Source organism: Vulpes vulpes, chromosome 4, assembly GCF_048418805.1.
Source record: "Vulpes vulpes isolate BD-2025 chromosome 4, VulVul3, whole genome shotgun sequence".
NCBI classification, from domain to species: Eukaryota; Metazoa; Chordata; class Mammalia; order Carnivora; family Canidae; genus Vulpes; species Vulpes vulpes.
Genome location: NC_132783.1, coordinates 83,405,512 through 83,422,971, shown reverse-complemented (window position 1 = coordinate 83,422,971; position 17,460 = coordinate 83,405,512). Strand labels below are relative to the sequence as shown.

Genomic DNA, 17,460 nt, shown 5'->3' with positions numbered 1-17,460 from the left:
TATGCTATGAAATTCATCTTTTTAAAGTGTGCAAGTTAGTGGTTTGGGGCCAATAGTTTGTAGTATATTCACAGTTGTGCAAACATCACCAGTATCTAATCCCAGAATATTTCATCATCCCCAAAAGAAATTCTGTCTCCATTAGCAATCACACTGCATTTCTCTTTCTACCAGTCCTTGGCCACAACTAACCTACTTTTTTGTCTCTGGATTTGCTCTTCTGGACATTTCATTATATAGAATCATATAATAGCCTTTTGTGTCTGGCTTCTCTCATTGAGCCCCCTTTTAAGGTTCATCCAGAGCATAGCATGTATTAGTACTTTCCTTTTTATGGCTGGATAATATTCTATTAGGTAAACATGCCACATTCATAATTGATTTTTATAAATTGATCTGATATACTGTGATCTTACTGAACTTATTTCTTCTAGTAGATTTTGTGGGGGTAGAAGGAATGTGAACTCTTCAGGATTTTCTATATCATGTCATCTGCGAACGAAGATAGTTTTTATTTAGTCCTTTCCAACGTGGATGCCTTTTTGTTGTTGTTGTTGTTGCTGTTTCATAAACGCTGACAATATTTATTTTTTTATTTTTTTAATAAATTTATTTTTTATTGGTGTTCAATTTGCCAGCATATAGAATAACACCCAGTGCTTATCCCGTCAAGTGCCCACCTCAGTGCCTGTTACCCAGTCACCCCCCCCCCCGCCCACCTCCCCTTCCACCACCCCTAGTTCGTTTCCCAGAGTTAGGAGTCTTTCATGTTCTGTCTCCCTTTCTGATATTTCCCACTCATTTTTTCTCCTTTCAATGTGGATGCCTTTCATTTCCTTATATTATCTTACAGCACTGAGTAAAACCTCCAGTACAATGCTGAATAAAAGTGACAAATAGAACTGGAGAGTTACCCAAAGAATATGTAAACATTAACTCAAAAAGATATATGTATCCCTATGCTTACTGCAGCATTATTTACAATAGTCAAGATACGGAAGCAACCATGTGTCCATCTATAGATGAGTGGATAAAGAAGATGTGGTATGTATACATGCACGCACACAAACACAGCAATATTACTCAGCCATAGAAAAGAATGAAATCTCACCATTTGGAAGAACATGGATGGATCTAGAGGGTATAATTCTAAGTGAAATAAGAGAAAGACAAATGCTTTATGATTTCACTCACATGTGGAATTTAAGAAACAAAACAAACAAAGAAAAACATACAAACCAAGAAACAGACTCTTAACTATAGAGAACAAACTGATGGCTACCAGAGGGGAAGTGGGTAGGGCCATGGATAAAATATGGAAAGCAGATTAACAGTATACTTAGGATGAGCACTTAGTAATGTATAGAACTGTTGAATACTATCTTGTACATTTGAAACTAATATGACATTGTATGTTAACTATACTGGAATAAAAATAAAAATAAATTAAATTAAAAAGTGGTGTGTGGATATCCTTACCTTGTTCCTGATCTTAAGAGGAAAATATTTGGTCTTTCCCCATTACATACAATGTTAGCTGCAAGTGTTTTGAAATGCCCTTTGTCAGGTTGATGAAATTCCTTTTGATTTCTAGTTTTTTTGAGTTTCTATCATGAATAGACATTGGATTTTGTCAAATGCAATTTCTGTGTCTACTGAGATGATGTCCTTTTTGTCTTTTATTCCATCATTCTATATATCACTTCATGGAATGATGTATGATGTATTAAATTAATTTTCTAATGTTTAACATAAGCTGTGCATTCCTGGAATAAATCACATTGTGTCAAGGTAAATAATCCCTTTATGATGCTAGATTTGGTTTGCTAATAATTTAAAGTTTTTGTGTTTAATTTTAAGAAGGATATTAATTTGTAGTTTTCTTGTAATGTCTTTGTCTGACTTGGGTGTCAGGCTAATAATGGCCTCAGGGAATGAATTCTTTTCTGAAAGACTGGTAATATTTTTCTTTAAATATTTAAATCAATTTTTTATATTGACCTCGTATCTTGTGGTCTTGTTAAACTCTATTAGTTCTAATAGATTTGTTTGTTTTGTGGATTCTATAGAATTTTTGCATACAGAATTCTTTTCTTGTGATGTCTTTGGCTTTGGCAGCAGGGTAATATTGGCTTCATGGGATGAGTTGGGAATTGTTCCTTTCTCTATTTTCTAAAAAAGTTTATGAAAGATAGCTATTATTTATTCCTTTAAATATTTGATAGAATTTATCAATGAAGCTCTTTATGCCTGGGTTTTTCTTTGTAGGAAGATTTTTAATTACTAATTTATTTATTATAGATCTATATGGATTTTTTATTTCTTTTTGAGTCAGTTGTGTCTTTCTAGAAATTTGTCAATTACATCTAAATTATCTAAGTCTTTTTTTAAGATTTTATTTATGCATAAGAGACAGAGACAGAGAGAGACAGAGAGAGAGAGAGAGAGGCAGAGACAGGCAGAGAGAGAAGCAGGCTTCATGCCAGGATCATGCCCTGGGCCGAAGGCAGAGGCTCAACCGCTGAGCCACCTAGGTGTCCCTAAATTATCTAATTTCTTAGCATGAAATTGCTTATTACAGTTCCTCAGTCCTTTTCATTTCTGAAGAGTCAATAATTATGTCCTGCTCATTCACTTCTAATCTTGTTAATTTGCGTCTTTTTCCTTGGTCAGACTAGCTAAAGACTTGTCAATTTTGTTTAATTTTTTTCAAAGAACCCACTTTTGACTTTACTGATTTTCCCTATTGTTTTTTGTTTTCTATTTCATTCATTTCTATTCTAATCTGTATTATTTCCTTTCTTCTGCTTGCTTTTGATTTAGTTTCCTTTTTTAGTTTCTAACGGTAGAAGCTCATGTTATTGATTTGAGACCCTCCTTTATCTTTTTTCTTTTTTAAAATTTTATCATAATTTATATTGTAAAATGATCACAATAAATCTAGTTAAAATATGTCACCATACATAGTTACAGAATTTTTTCTTGGTCTCTCTTAGCAACTTTCAAATATGCAATACAATATTATTTACTGTAGTCACCATGCTGTACATTACATCCCCATTACTTATTTACTTTATAACTAGAAGCTTTTAAATTTTGACTGCCTTCATCTATTTTGCCCACTCCCTGACTCCCATCTTTGGCAAACAATCTGTTCTCTGTGTCTATGAGCTTGATTTTACCCCCATAGGATTTAAAGCTATTAATTTTTCTCTAAACACCACTTGAGCTACATCCTACAAATTTTGATATTGTTTTTCCCTTTTCATTCAATTAAAAATATTCTCTAATTTCCCTTGTAGAGTTCTTCTTCAACCCATCAATTAATTAAAAGAGAACTGCTTAATTTTCCAAATATTTGAGAATATCCCAAATTTCTAGGTTTCAATTTCTAACAATTCCAGTGTGGTTGGAGAACATACCTTGTATAGTTACAGTCCTTGTAGGGTTATGAAATTTGTTTTATATATAGAATATATATTCTTTTGTCTTTGGGTGGAATGTTAGGTCAAGTTTGTTAATAGTGTTGTTCAAGTCTTCAGTATGCTTGCTGATTTTCTGTCTAGTTGTTCTATCAAGTATTGGGAGTAGTGTATTGAAGTCTCTGGCTATAATTGTGTGGTTTGTTTCTCCTTCACTTCTGTCAAATTTTACTTTATGTACTTTAATGCGTGATTATTAGTGTGTATATATTTGTAATTGCTTTATTTTCCTGATAAATTGGCCTTTTTATCATTATGAAATGTCTTTGTGTTTCTATAGTAGTATTCTGTTTATTTTGTCTGCCTTGGCTTTTAATTTTTGTGTCCTTTCATGATCTCTATATTTGCATGCTGTTTGGATATGTGGAGAGTTTATCAGACCACTATGACTATCTTATTTCCCAGATCTCCTTGGTAAATTTCTGGATAGTCTGACAATTGATTTTCTTTGCCCTAGCCAGTACAAGATCCACAGATTATCTAAGCCACTATTTTGCCTCGTTTGTACACCACTGAGTTTGCTACTGTTATTAATGATGGCATTGGGTATAGAAGTTTGTCCAAGTTCCGCTCCAAACTACTGAGTCCTCTCTGGTAGTGAAGCTGCTAGTTATCACAGCTTGTCCCTCTGTACAGGCTCTCACTGTTATTAACACATGGTTCTGCTGATTTTAGTGAATAACTGCTTTGCTTTGTTAAGTACCTTTCATCAATTTCCTAAAATGGTTGCTTTGACTATTTTATCGAGTTTTATTGCTGCTTTTGGGGAAGAAGACTTGTCAAGCTATTCATTCTGCCAAACTAGAAGTCCCACTCCATAATTTTCTTTTATGACATGTTTTTGTCAGGTTTGCGGCATCAATATTATGCTGGCCTCATAATGTAAATTAAAAATGCTACTATTTTTTTGAAAAAGCTTGTGTGAAAAAAGTGCATGATAGATTCAGTAGTGAAACCACCTAGGCCTAAAACTTTCTCTAAGAGAGTTGATTCAGTTTCCTTACGAATTTTACAACTATTCAGATTTTTAAAGGGATTTGCCCATTTTATCTAAGTTTTAGAATTTATTAGCATAAAATTGTTCCTACTACTAATAGTCTTAATGTCTATAGGATTTGAGGTGATCTTTCCTCCTTCATTCATGGTATTTGTGATTTGTGTTTCCTTTTTCTTGACCACTATCTCCAGAGAGTTTATTAATTATTAATCTTTTCTAAGGATCAACTCTTGGATTTCCTCATTTTCTTTTATTTGTTTTCTGTTTCACTGATTTTTGCTCTTCATTATTTCCTTCATTCTTCTTTGGGTTTATTCTTTCCCAGTATCTTAAGGTAGAAACAAATTATTCATTCAAAGCTGTATTCTTTTCTAAAATAGGTGTTTTGGCCTGGGTGGCTCAGCGGTTTAGTGCCGCCTTCGGCATGGGGCCTGATCCCGGAGACCCAGGATCAAGTCACACGTCGGGTTTCCTGCATGGAGCCTGCTTCTCCCTCTGCCTGTGTCTCTGCATCTCTCTCCCTCTCCCTCCCTCTCTCTCTCTCTCTCTCTTTGTCTTTCATGAATAAATAAATAAAATAAAAAATAAATAAATAAAATAGGTGTTTAAAGCTACAAACTTCTGGGACACCTGGGTGGCTCAGTGATTGAGCGTCTGCCTTCGACTCAGGGCGTGATCCCAGAGTGTGCAATCGAGTCCCACATCGGGCTCCTTGTGGGAAGCCTGCTTCTGCCTATGTCTCTGCCACTCTCTCTCTCTCTCATGAATAAATAAAAATCTTTAAAAAAATAAAGCTGCAAACTTCTGGGGCACCTGGGTGATTCAGTGGTTGAGTGCCTTTGTCTCAGGTCATGATCCTGGGGTCCTGGGATCAAGTCCTGTATCAGGCTCTGCACAGTCCTCCCTCTGCCTATGTCTCTGTGCCCCTCTCTGTATATGTCTCTCATGAATAAATAAATAAAATCTTAAAAAAAGCTACAAACTTCCTTGTAAAAAATACATTAGTAGCACCTAAATATTTTGATATTTTGTGTTTTTATTATTATGTAATTCAAAATACCCTCTAATTTTCCTTGTAATTTGATATTTGGAAGCGTGTTGTTTAACTTCCAAATATTTGGGGGTTTTCTTATTGTTACTGATTTCTAATTTAATTCTGTTGTGGTCAGAGAATATATTCTGTGAAATTTAATCTTTTGAATATTATTGAGACATTTTACAGTCCACCATACAGTCTGTACTTGTGAACATTACACGTGTGCTTCAGAAGAATATGTACTCTGTATTTACTGGGTATAGCATCAGATCTTGTATATTTTTACTGATTTTATAATTGTTCTATTAATTATTAAAAGCTTCAACAATAAAATAAAAAGCTTCAACAATAATTGTGAGTTCACCAATCCATCTCTTTAATTTTATCAGTTTTCTTTTTTTGTTATCCTTTTGTGAGTTTTTAAATTTTTATTTAAATTCAATTAATTAATATATAACCAATATATTATTGGTTTCAGAGGTAGAGGTCAGTGATTCATCAGACTTATATAATACCTAGTGCTCATTACATCACGAGTCCTCCTTTTTCTTTTTTTTAATTTTTATTTATTTATGATAGTCACAGAGAGAGAGAGAGAGAGGCAGAGAGACACAGGCAGAGGGAGAAGCAGGCTCCATGCACCGGGAGCCCGACGTGGGATTCGATCCCGGGTCTCCAGGATCGCGCCCTGGGCCAAAGGCAGGCGCCAAACCTCTGCACCACCCAGGGATCCCACGAGTCCTCCTTAAGTTCATCACCCAGTTGCCCTATCCCCCGCACTCCCTCCCCCTTCCAGCAACCTTCAGTTTGTTTCCTATAATTAAGAGTTTCTTGGGGGATCCCTGGGTGGCGCAGCGGTTTGGCGCCTGCCTTTGGTCCAGGGCGCGATCCTGGGGACCTGGGATCGAGGCCCACGTCGGGCTCCCAGTGCATGGAGCCTGCTTCTCCCTCAGCCTGTGTCTCTGCCTCTCTCTCTCTCTCTCTCTCTGTGACTATCATAAGTAAATAAAAATTAAAAAAAAAAAAGTTTCTTATGGTCTCCCAGTTTTTTTTTGTCTCCCAGATTTCATCTTGTTTTATTCTTTCATCTCTTCCCCTATGATCCTCTGTTTTGTTTCTTAAATTCCACATATGAGATCATATGATAACTCTTTTTCTGATTGGCTTATTTCACTTAGCATTATATCCTCTAGTTCCATCCATGACATTGAAAAGGGCAAGATTTCATTTTTTTGATGGCTGATAGTATTCCATTCTTCATCTTTCTTCATCCATACTGAAATTCTATTAGATGTGTACTTATTTAGAATTGTTATGTCTTCCTGGTCAATTGCATTATAGACTGAATTGTGTCCTCCTATGTTGAAGCCTAACCCACAATGTTATTGTATTTAGAAACGGAGCTTTTAAAAAGGATATTAGGTTAAATGAGGTCATAAGCTCTAAACTATACAGAACTGAGGGTTACCAGAAGGAAAGGGGGGGATGGGTTAAATAGGTGATGGAGACTAAGTAGGGCACTTGTTGTGATGAGCACGAGGTGTTGTATGTAAATCTTTAAAATCTTTAAAGAAATCTTTAAAAAAACTTTAAAAATTTAAATTAAAATAAATAAATAAAAATTTGGGGAAAAAAGGGTAAGGGTGGAACTCTAATCTGAGGACTGATGGTTCTTGTAAGAAGAGGAAGAGATACCAGAGATGACTCCACCTGTGCACATGCCTACAAGCAAGGCCATGTGAGGATACAGTATTCCAGGAGGAGAGGCCTCACCACAAACCAACCTGGATGGCACCTTGCTTTTGGATTTCTAGCCTCCAGAACAATGAGAAAACAAGTGGCTGGTGTTTAAGCCACACAGTCTATGGTATCTCATTGTGGCAGCCTGAACTAAAACAAATTGCCTCTTATCACTAGGAAATATTCCTCTTTGGAAATATTCCTCTTTCCTAGGACAAACTCCGTATTTTCAAGTTTATTTCCTCTCATATTAATATAATTATGTCAGCAGACCGTGTTCGTGATGTATCTTTCTCTAGCCTTTAAATATCAACCTATTTGTGACTATATATATATATATATATATATTTAATTTTTTATTTATTTATGATAGTCACAGAGAGAGAGAGAGAGAGGCAGAGACACAGGCAGAGGGAGAAGCAGGCTCCATGCACCGGGAGCCTGACGTGGGATTCGATCCCGGGTCTCCAGGATCGCGCCCTGGGTCAAAGGCAGGCGCCAAACCGCTGCGCCACCCAGGGATCCCTGTGACTATATATTTATGATGCATCTCTTCTACATAGTATACAGTTGAACCTTGCTTTTTTATCCATTCTGACAATCTCTGCTTTTAATTGGAGTATTTAATCCATTTACATTTGTTTTAATTGTTGAATTGAAATCTACCATCTTGCTATTTCTTTTCTATTTGTCCCTTCTGTTTTTTGGTACTCTCTTGATTCTTTCCTTTTTTCTTTTCCTTTTTTGACTTATTTGATTAACAAATGAAATATCAGTTAGTATTCCATTTTATTTCCCCAATTGGCATCTTAGGTTATTCTTCTTTTTTTTTTTTAAGATTTTATTTATTCATTCATAGAGACACAGAGAGAGAGAGGCAGAGACACAGGCAGAGAGAGAAACAGGTTCCACACAGGGAGCCCGACGTGGGACTCGATCCCGGGTCTCCAGGATCATGCCCTAGGCTGCAGGCAGCGCTAAACCGCTGCGCCACCAGGGCTGCCCTCTTAGGTTATTCTTCTTATAATTTGTAATGCTTGTTCTATAATAATATGCATTTCTAACCTATTAAAGTCTAGTTAGAGTCAATATTTTACCACTTTATACCTCTTTCTTCATACTTCCCATTTCTCTCTTGATAATTTCTCTTTCCTATTTCATAAATGTAATAACACTAAAACAGTATAATTCCATTTACGATCACTGATCCTTTCAGCTGTATTTGTCTCATCTTTTACTTCTATAAGTATAAATTCCATCTTGCATAAATTATAAATCACCAGAAAATATACACTTTTATATTTACCACTTATTTACAATTTCTGATGCTCTTTATCTCCCTGCCTTGCATATTCCAGCTGCTTCATCTTCCATGAATGCTGATCTCTGTTCCTCAGCACAATGGAATCACCATGCCTTGTTTGGACTTGAGCTCACAAATGGATAGTCAGAAAATTATCTCCAATCAGGAACCAGGGGCCCACCTTATGAGTTTCCCTTCTCTCAGGGACTGTAGATATGTGTTGCCTATTATCCAATGCTTCAAGCGACACCCAACATAGGGTTTTCAAAGCCAGAACAGAATAAGGAAAGCATCAACCAACCTGGGAGGGCACTCTGGTATATGAAATTGGAACCCAAGCACAGTAATGAAGGTGTCTGTGTAGGAAGATGGCCTGCATCTAAGCAGTCTTCTTGACCCTGAGCAATGCAAGAGGGGTGTTCTAGTTACTTTGGCAGTATAACAAATTACTCTAAAATTTAATGACTTAAAACAGCATCATGTATTATTTCCTCAGGTTTACATAGGTCAGGAATTTTTAGAGATCACAACAGGAATGGCTTCTCTCTTCTCCACAATATCTGAGATATCAGTTGAAAAATTTAAAAGCTTGGACCTGAATTCATTTGAATGCTCATTCACTCAAATATCTAGCAGTTGATGCTGGCTTTTAGCTGGGGGCTTCAGTTCATCTCCACATGGGTTTTCCCATGTGGTCTGGTCTGAACTTCCTCACAATATGGTGGCTGGATTCCAGGTCAAGTATCCAGAGAGAGAGAGAGAGAGAGAGAGAGAGAGAGAAACAGAGGCAGGCAGAAGCTGTGTTACCTTCTAATCTAGAAAATTATACAGCGTCACATTCACTGCATGCTACTGATTGAGCCAAACAGTCATTCACATTCAAGAGGAAAAAACTCTCAATGGAGAAGTATCAATATCTTGTAAGAAGAGCACGTAAGATGGGATATATACTGGCATGACTTTGAAAGTACAGTGTCATAGTGGGTGTTTGTAGGCTGGAGAGTAGGTTGTTGCAGAGTATTGGAGCACAAGTAAGATGAGGAGGATGTCCATGTGGAAGGCAACCTCCTTGTAATGATGGTACCAGAATAGAGAGAAGCCTATGTGGAGAGCAGGCAGCCTCACACATGGTGATAGTCCAAGAAGGGTGAAGAAGATACCTGTATGGAAGTCAGGACTACTATGGGTGTCTGGCTCTGAGCAGGGTGAGAACAACATCCAATGGGTGAAAGGGTACAGGGGGTAGTGACCCAGTATAAGGTATTAAAACATTTGTGAAGTAAGAAAGGCATTAGTAGGAAACTGGTTACATTCAGGGGCATTTATCAAATAAGTAAATATATTAAGGATAATAGAATCCAGGTTGCTTAGTATCAAAGAAAGAAGTTACAAATATGAAAGAGGAAAAAACTAGAATGAACTTTGTCATGTCAGAATGGAATAGGGGAAATACATAGATTCCCTAGTCCTGTCCACTGAGAGGGTCTTCAGGGACAACTAAAAAGCAATGAACATACTTAGCACCCAAATATTTGTTTCTAAATGTGGCACTAAAAGAAACCAGGGCTCCTTAGAGAAGTGGCTGATTCCAGCGCTGGGCCAAAGAAAGTACAAAATAAGTCTCGAGTATCTTGTGCCAGAAAGTGAGATGAGAACATGTCAATATGACCTACTGGCTTCTGCCAGTACGAAGGGACTTCTACTGGCCAAAAGCTGGGACAATATGAACTTAAAAATAAATAATGAGGGGATCCCTGGGTGGCGCAGCGGTTTGGCGCCTGCCTTTGGCCCAGGGCGCGATCCTGGAGACCCGGGATCGAATCCCACATCGGGCTCCCGGTGCATGGAGCCTGCTTCTCCCTCTCTGCCTGTGTCTCTGCCTCTCTCTCTCTCTCTCTGTGACTATCATAAATAAATAAAAGTTAAAAAAAATTTAAAAAATAAATAATGATAATGATAAAACTCACTGAATAAAATGGGAATCCGCGAATCTACGCTGATGTAAATAAATTCAAAAATTGAAAGTTTGATGAGGAATAGGATAGCAGCTACATAATTTCAAAGTTACCTCTCCACAAAATACTTTTTTAAAAAATATTTTATTTATTTATTTTTTTGGCAAGGGGAGCACGAGCAAAGGAAGGGGCAAAGGGAGCAGGAGAAGCAGACTCCCTGCTGAGCAAGGAGCCCAACTCAACTTGGGCAATCCCAGGGTGTTGGGATCATGACCTAAGCTGAAGGCAGATACTCAACCAACTGAGCCACACAGGCAGCCCTCCACAAAATACTTTGAAACAACAGAAAAAATTAAGGTGTAAGACACCAGACCTTAATTAAGTGATCAAAGTGAACAACATCATCAGTAATAGGACAAATGGAACCATGTGCCACCAAATAGAATGCAATGAGAAAAACAAGCTCATACCTGTGATATCACAGATGGAAACTAAAGAGACATAACAACGTTAAGTGAACTTTTGCTATAAAGGATATTGGGATAACTAGTGAAATTTTAATGAGGTCTAGAGGATTAGATGGTAGCCATGTATCACTGTTGGTTTCCAGAATTTGATGCTTACACTCTGGTCATGTAGTGTCCTTGTTTGAAGAAAATACATACAAAAATCTTTAGTATGAGGGGGAATCATGTCAGTAACTTGCTCTCAAGTTGGTCATGAAAAATAGTTCTTTGTAGTGTACTTGTAACTTTCCTGTAAATTTGAGGTTGTTTCAAGTTTTTAAGAAAATACTGTACATAGCATTTGCAACTCTGATCTCAGACTTTAGATTTCATTAAGACACAACCTTAAAAAAAATGGAATTCAAAGGACTTACCTACTCTTACATGTGATACCTGCAATGAAGTATTTGTGTAACACAAGGAAAATACCAACATTATCTATATACTAACTAAAAACCTTGAAAACACAATCATTGCAATAAAGGTCAATGATAAATGTATTCTTCAAAAAATTAAAATAGTTTTCATATGACCTAGCAATCCCACTCCTAGTTGTGTACCTAAGAATATTCAAAACATATGCCTATAGAAAAATTTGTACACAAATACTCAGAATGGAATTATTTATAATAGCCCAAAAAACAAAACCATCCAAATGTCCATCAACTAATGAATAGATGATCAAAACTTTAGTATTTTTGGAAGTATATTCATCAATAAAAAAGAAGTTCTGACACATGCTAAAACATGGCTAAATCTTGAAAATAATGTGAGATGCAATAAGCCAGACACAAAAGGTCACATTGTATGATTCATTTATATGAAATGTCAGATAGGCAAGTCCACACAGACAGAAGGCAGATTGGTGGTTCTCAGGGGGCTGGGGAGCAGGAGGAGTGCAGAGTGATAGCTAATGTGTATGGGACCTCTTTGGGGGGGTAATACAAATGTCCCGAAATTAGTCACTAGTAATGATTACACAACTTTGTGAATATACTAAAAACCACTTCACTGTTCACTTTAAAAGAGTAAATTCTGTGTTACATAAATTAATATCACAGTAAAAAAAAAAAAAGAAAATCCAGTGAAAGTTAAATCTAATATTAAATAGAGGAGAAATCTATTAAAATATGTAAGTACAATATTAGAAGTTTTAAAAACATGACAATATAAATTTTTGCTAGAGGCCAACATTATCACAGAACTCAGTTACCTTAAAAAACAGGTACCATACACCCATATAACAATAATAAATAGATTAAAAATGTAATTTTTAATATTGTATCATATAAGGTACCTAGGAATAAATCTTCAACAAATGGACCTTTATGGACAAAATTATAACAATTTATTAAAAGATATTAAAGAAACTGATATTAAATGAAAAGATTTATGGAGAGCCTGGCTGGCTCAGTCAGAAGAGCATGTTGAGTGTTGATCTTGGGGTCAAGAGTTCAAGCCCCTATTGAGTATAGAGATTACTTAAATAAATAAACTTTTTAAAAAATGAAAAGATTTATATATCAAATTCATGAATAGGAAAACTCAGTATCATTAAGATAGCAGTCCTCCCCAAACTGACCTATGCAATTTAATAATCAGATTCTAACCTGACAAGGATTGGCCAAGACAATTATGAACAATGCAGTAAGAGTTCCCTACCAGATTATTTTGGATTATTATAAAGCCATAGTTTAATTAAAACCAGTTTTATGAGTTTAGGACAGACCAGACCCTTCCATATTTTAAAACTTAATCTATAACAGAGGCAGCACAGCAGAGCAGTGGAGAGAGGATGTAATGATTCTGTGGGAAATGAAACTACCTTCTGTGGAAGGGTTGAAAAAGTTATGTGTGCATTTTTAGTGATCATAATGACCAAGGGGTGCTCCAGGTATTTAATATGAAGGGATAATGAATACTAAACATCTTGCTAGGCATGAGACATTTGTGTATAATAGCCATATCCAAGATGCCAAAAATGCCCCTGCTTAGAAATCCTGAATTAGTCAGTAAATGGTGCTAAAAAAAATTCATTGTCCATATGGAAAAATTAAAATTATGTTCCTGCTGTGAACCATATAGAAAAAAACAATTCCAGGTGGATTATGGACCTAAATGTGAAAATTATAAAAGCCACACACTCGGAAAAGATATTTGTAATACATTTAACAAAGGATGAATGTGTGATTGCTACGACTAACAAAAGCAATTAACAGTGGCTTAAACAAAGTAAAAGTTTATTTTTCTCATTAAAAAAATTAGTCTAGGGGATCCCTGCGTGGCTCAGTGGTTTGGCGCCTGCCTTTGGCCCAGGGCGCGATCCTGGAGTCCCGGGATCGAGTCCCGCGTCGGGCTCCCGGCATGGAGCCTGCTTCTCCCTCTGCTTCTCCCTCTGCCTATGTCTCTGCCCGCCCCCCCCCCTCTCTGTCTATCATAAATAAATAAATCTTTAAAAAAGAAAAAGAGGCCTTTTAAAAAAAATTAGTCTAGGGGTAGGCATTAAAAAGCTGATATGGTAGCTCCACGCATATCAAAAACTCAGTTTCTTCTATCATTTCCATTCTCAATGACACTTAATGGTCCAAGATTCCTGCTGTACCTTTAGCCATAGTTCCATGTTCTAGGCAGGAATTAGGAGAAAGGGAGTAATGGGGAAAAAAGCATTCCAGAAAGCTCCATCTCCTGACTTCTATGTACAATTCATTAGCTACCACTACCTGTAAGAGGCTGAGAAATAAATTTTCAACTAGGTACAATACCTGAAGTTCTACAGGGAGAGTGGATATAATGTAGGTATCTGACAGTCTCTGTTATAAACATTTCTAGACAGGGTTCCAAAAACTATGACCAGCTTGTTTTGTAAATAAAGTTTCATTGGTATAGTCACACCCATTTATTTACCCATTATCTATGGTTGCCTTCTCACTACAGTAACAGAGTTGAGGGTCCCGATGGAGCCTATAAAGTCTAAAATATTTCTACTTTATCGAAAAAGTACACTTACCCCAATCTAAAAGATAAAGAACTCCTATTAATATGAAAACAATAAATAAATGGGTATGAAATATAAACAGGCAAGTCAAAGACTACAAATATGTGCATCATCATCTATGGAACTCTCCAAACATAATGCTGAGCATAAGAAGCCAGATACAAAGAGTACATACAGATGATTCCATTTATATGAAGGGCAATAATAAAAAAAACTAGTGACAAAGGTCAGAATAGTGGTTATTTGGGGGGGGGTTGCAAGAGGTATCTAGGGTGCTGATTGTCTATATCTTGATCTGGGTACCATTTCTCTCTCACACACACACACGGTTTCTAAGTTGTGCAATTTTTTTTTCTGTCTAACCTACCCAATAGCAATCAGATACCTTTTTTTAAACCTAAAAGTCTGATTTAAAAGTTTGATAATTCACTGTTTTGGTCAAGAGTATAGGAAAACAGGCTCTTCATATGTTCCTGATGAGACTGCAGATTAGAACAACTTCTACAGAGGCCAACTTGGCAACAGCTTTCAAAATTACAAAAGCATGTATCTTTTGACCAGCAGTTCCACCTCTAGAAGGTTATCCTTGGATATATCCACATCTATGTAAAATAGTATATGTACAGTATTATACAGTATTATAAATGCATTTTTTGGTAATAGCAACGAGTATGCAACTATTAAAGAACAAGTAAATTTTTTATAATATAAATATTCTTCAAAATATATTAAGTAGAAAAACAACTGGCACTATACAGTGTATATGACAAACTTTATGTAAAAATAAAAATAATTAAAATGTATAAAGTTAGCAAAGGAATAAATTAAATTTGTTAATAAAGAATTCTTGTCTGGTTCCTTACTTTAATTGAAATTGCTTTAATGAAAAAAAAAAAGAAAGAAATAGCTTTAATGTTTTGACATTCAAACTGATTTTTTCTATTCAATTGGCAAATAGTCATCAAGTCTTAAGGGTTTCCTCCTTGCTTACTGAGAATTCTCATAAGGAATGCTTTTTGAAATGTATTGAATATTTTTCCAGCATCTATAGGTTTGATTATACTTTTTCATTTAATTAATCGATGCTAAATATATTACATTTGCAGGTACATTTCTTAGAATAAACTGTACTTGAGATTTTACTCAAAGGGAATAATAAAATGATGAAGAGAACTAAAAAAAGATCTAAATAAAAGAACTATATTTCAAAAAAAAAGAACTGTATTTCTAGCTAGAATACTAAGATGAAAAATGATTGAAATGTGTATATATTTTTGCACAGTGCCTGGCATTTACTAAATATTCAGTAAATTTTAATCCTCTCTACATCTTCCCTAATTTAATATAAAGTTACAATGCTAGAACAATTAAATTCCTGATGAATATTTTATAAAATTTGATGCAATTGAAAATAAAATTAAGCTTAAGAGGTGAATATTAGGACACAAATACTAAATAATATATGTTGTTTAATGAACATTGGTAGATTTGCCCTAAAGATTTTAAAAATATAATGAAAATGACATGATTTTATTTTATTTTATTTTTGAAAATGACATGATTTTAAATCAAATATAGAAAAGTGGATCAAACAAAATAGGTTCAACAGTATAAAAACTTAATTCATACCTCACACCATATATTATTTAAAAAGTATGGTAAGTTAAAGGATAAACATAATATTCTACAAATGCTATTAAGAAGAATAGTGCAATATTCCATCTTACTAAAGATAAAATCCTGACGTATAAAAATGAAGGTAGTAAAAAGAAGTAGTAGTAGTAGATGTGAAGGTCGAAAGTGAAATGGTGGGGATCCCTGGGTGGCTCAGCAGTTTAGCACCTGCCTTTGGTCCAGGGTGCGATCCTGGAGTCCTGGGATCGAGTCCCACGTCAAGCTCCTGACATGGAGCCTGCTTCTCCCTCCTCCTGTGTCTCTACCCCTCTTTCTCTTTCTCTCTCTCCTTATCATAAATAAATAAATCTTTTTTAAAAAAGGAAATGGTAATATTTGATCTTTAAAAAAATCTGCTGTGCAGTAAATAAAAAAAGGAAAGCAAAGGAAAGGGATACATTTGTATGACATTTATAACTTATAAAGAAGTACTAATTGCAATATAGAGACAACTAATGGAAATACAAAGTTAGTACATTAAAACTTCACAATAAGCTATCAAATTAATTATTTCCCTTAGGATAAAATTTAAATTATTTACTATGGCTTTATATGATCTAGTCCTGCCTGCCTCTCTGATTTCATTTATGCTTTCTCTGTCTGAGACCATCCCCCAACCTTTTTTCAGTTCCATGAACATACCAAACATTTTCCCTTGGAAACATGAAACTCTTTTCATCCTTTGGGCTTTTGCATATGCTGCTGGTTAACTGTCTGGAAAGCTCTTTTCATCACTCTTCACGTAGTTAACTTTTTAATCTGTAAATCCCAGATCTATCTATCTAATGATCCTATCTAAAGTAAATCTCCCCTATAATGTCTATCTAATAATCCTATCTAAAGTAAATCTCCCCTATAATGTCCTGTTTCTGTAAATCCCAGATCTATCTATCTAATAATCCTATCTAAAGTAAATCTCCCCTATAATGTCTATCTAATAATCCTATCTAAAGTAAATCTCCCCTATAATGTCCTGTTTCAGTAGCCTGTCATCTTCCTTAGAGGACTTCTCACCTTTTGTATTTTACTTATTGTTGTTACTCTCCCTCATTAGACTATTCAATCATGTGAATCTCACTCACCCTATATTCCCCAGTACAATGTCTAACAGCAGATGTATTCAATAAATATCTACTGAATGAAGAAAAATAAAACTCAAGCATCAAATAATGGAAAGTTCCAATTATGATATTAGGGATATTATATGACTATATATAGCTATTCAAATTGAGGTATGGAAGTAGTAAAAGAAATGTTTATATGGAATAATGGTGAATGGAAAAGCAGACCACAAAATAGGATGCACATATACAACTAAGTAAGGAAAGTGTTTATACAACCAAATTCAAATGACTGGAAATAATTCATGGTGATAATAATAGATTATAACAATTAGCAGACCTTGTAAAGAAAAGAAGTTGTTAACAACAATATGCTATAAAGTCAGTATTGTGGAAGAGTGCTTACAAAGTATAAAAACAGAGTATAACATTGTATGTACACCATGATTACAGCTAAATTAAATATAAATTGAAAGAAGACACAGAAATAAAAATACCTATTGCATCAAGGCAATAAACATGCATAAAATGTGACTTTAAAATTTTCTTTTTGGGATGCCTGGTGGCTCAGCAGTTTAGCACCTGCCTTTGGCCCAGGGTGTGATCCTGGAGGCCCGGGATTTAGTCCCACATCGGGCTCTCTGCATGGAGCCTGCTTCTCCCTCTGCCTGTGTCTCTGCCTCTCTCTCTCTGTGTGTCTCATGAATAAAT

The 17,460-nt window shown here is 35.5% G+C and overlaps 1 protein-coding gene across 5 annotated transcripts in view; it reads right to left on the bottom strand.

The window, feature by feature from the left end:
- FAM149B1 (family with sequence similarity 149 member B1) overlaps positions 1 to 17,460 on the bottom strand; it is a 71,830-nt gene that overhangs the window by 46,481 nt on the left and 7,889 nt on the right. The window contains exon 4 of one of the 5 annotated variants that reach the window (XM_072755052.1): positions 8,860 to 8,956. The exons of the other annotated variants lie outside the window; for them this stretch is intronic. Coding sequence (XP_072611153.1) covers positions 8,860 to 8,937 — 78 coding nt within the window. The 5' untranslated portion in view covers positions 8,938 to 8,956. The remainder of the gene's footprint in view (positions 1 to 8,859; positions 8,957 to 17,460) is intronic. 5 annotated transcript variants of the gene reach the window in all.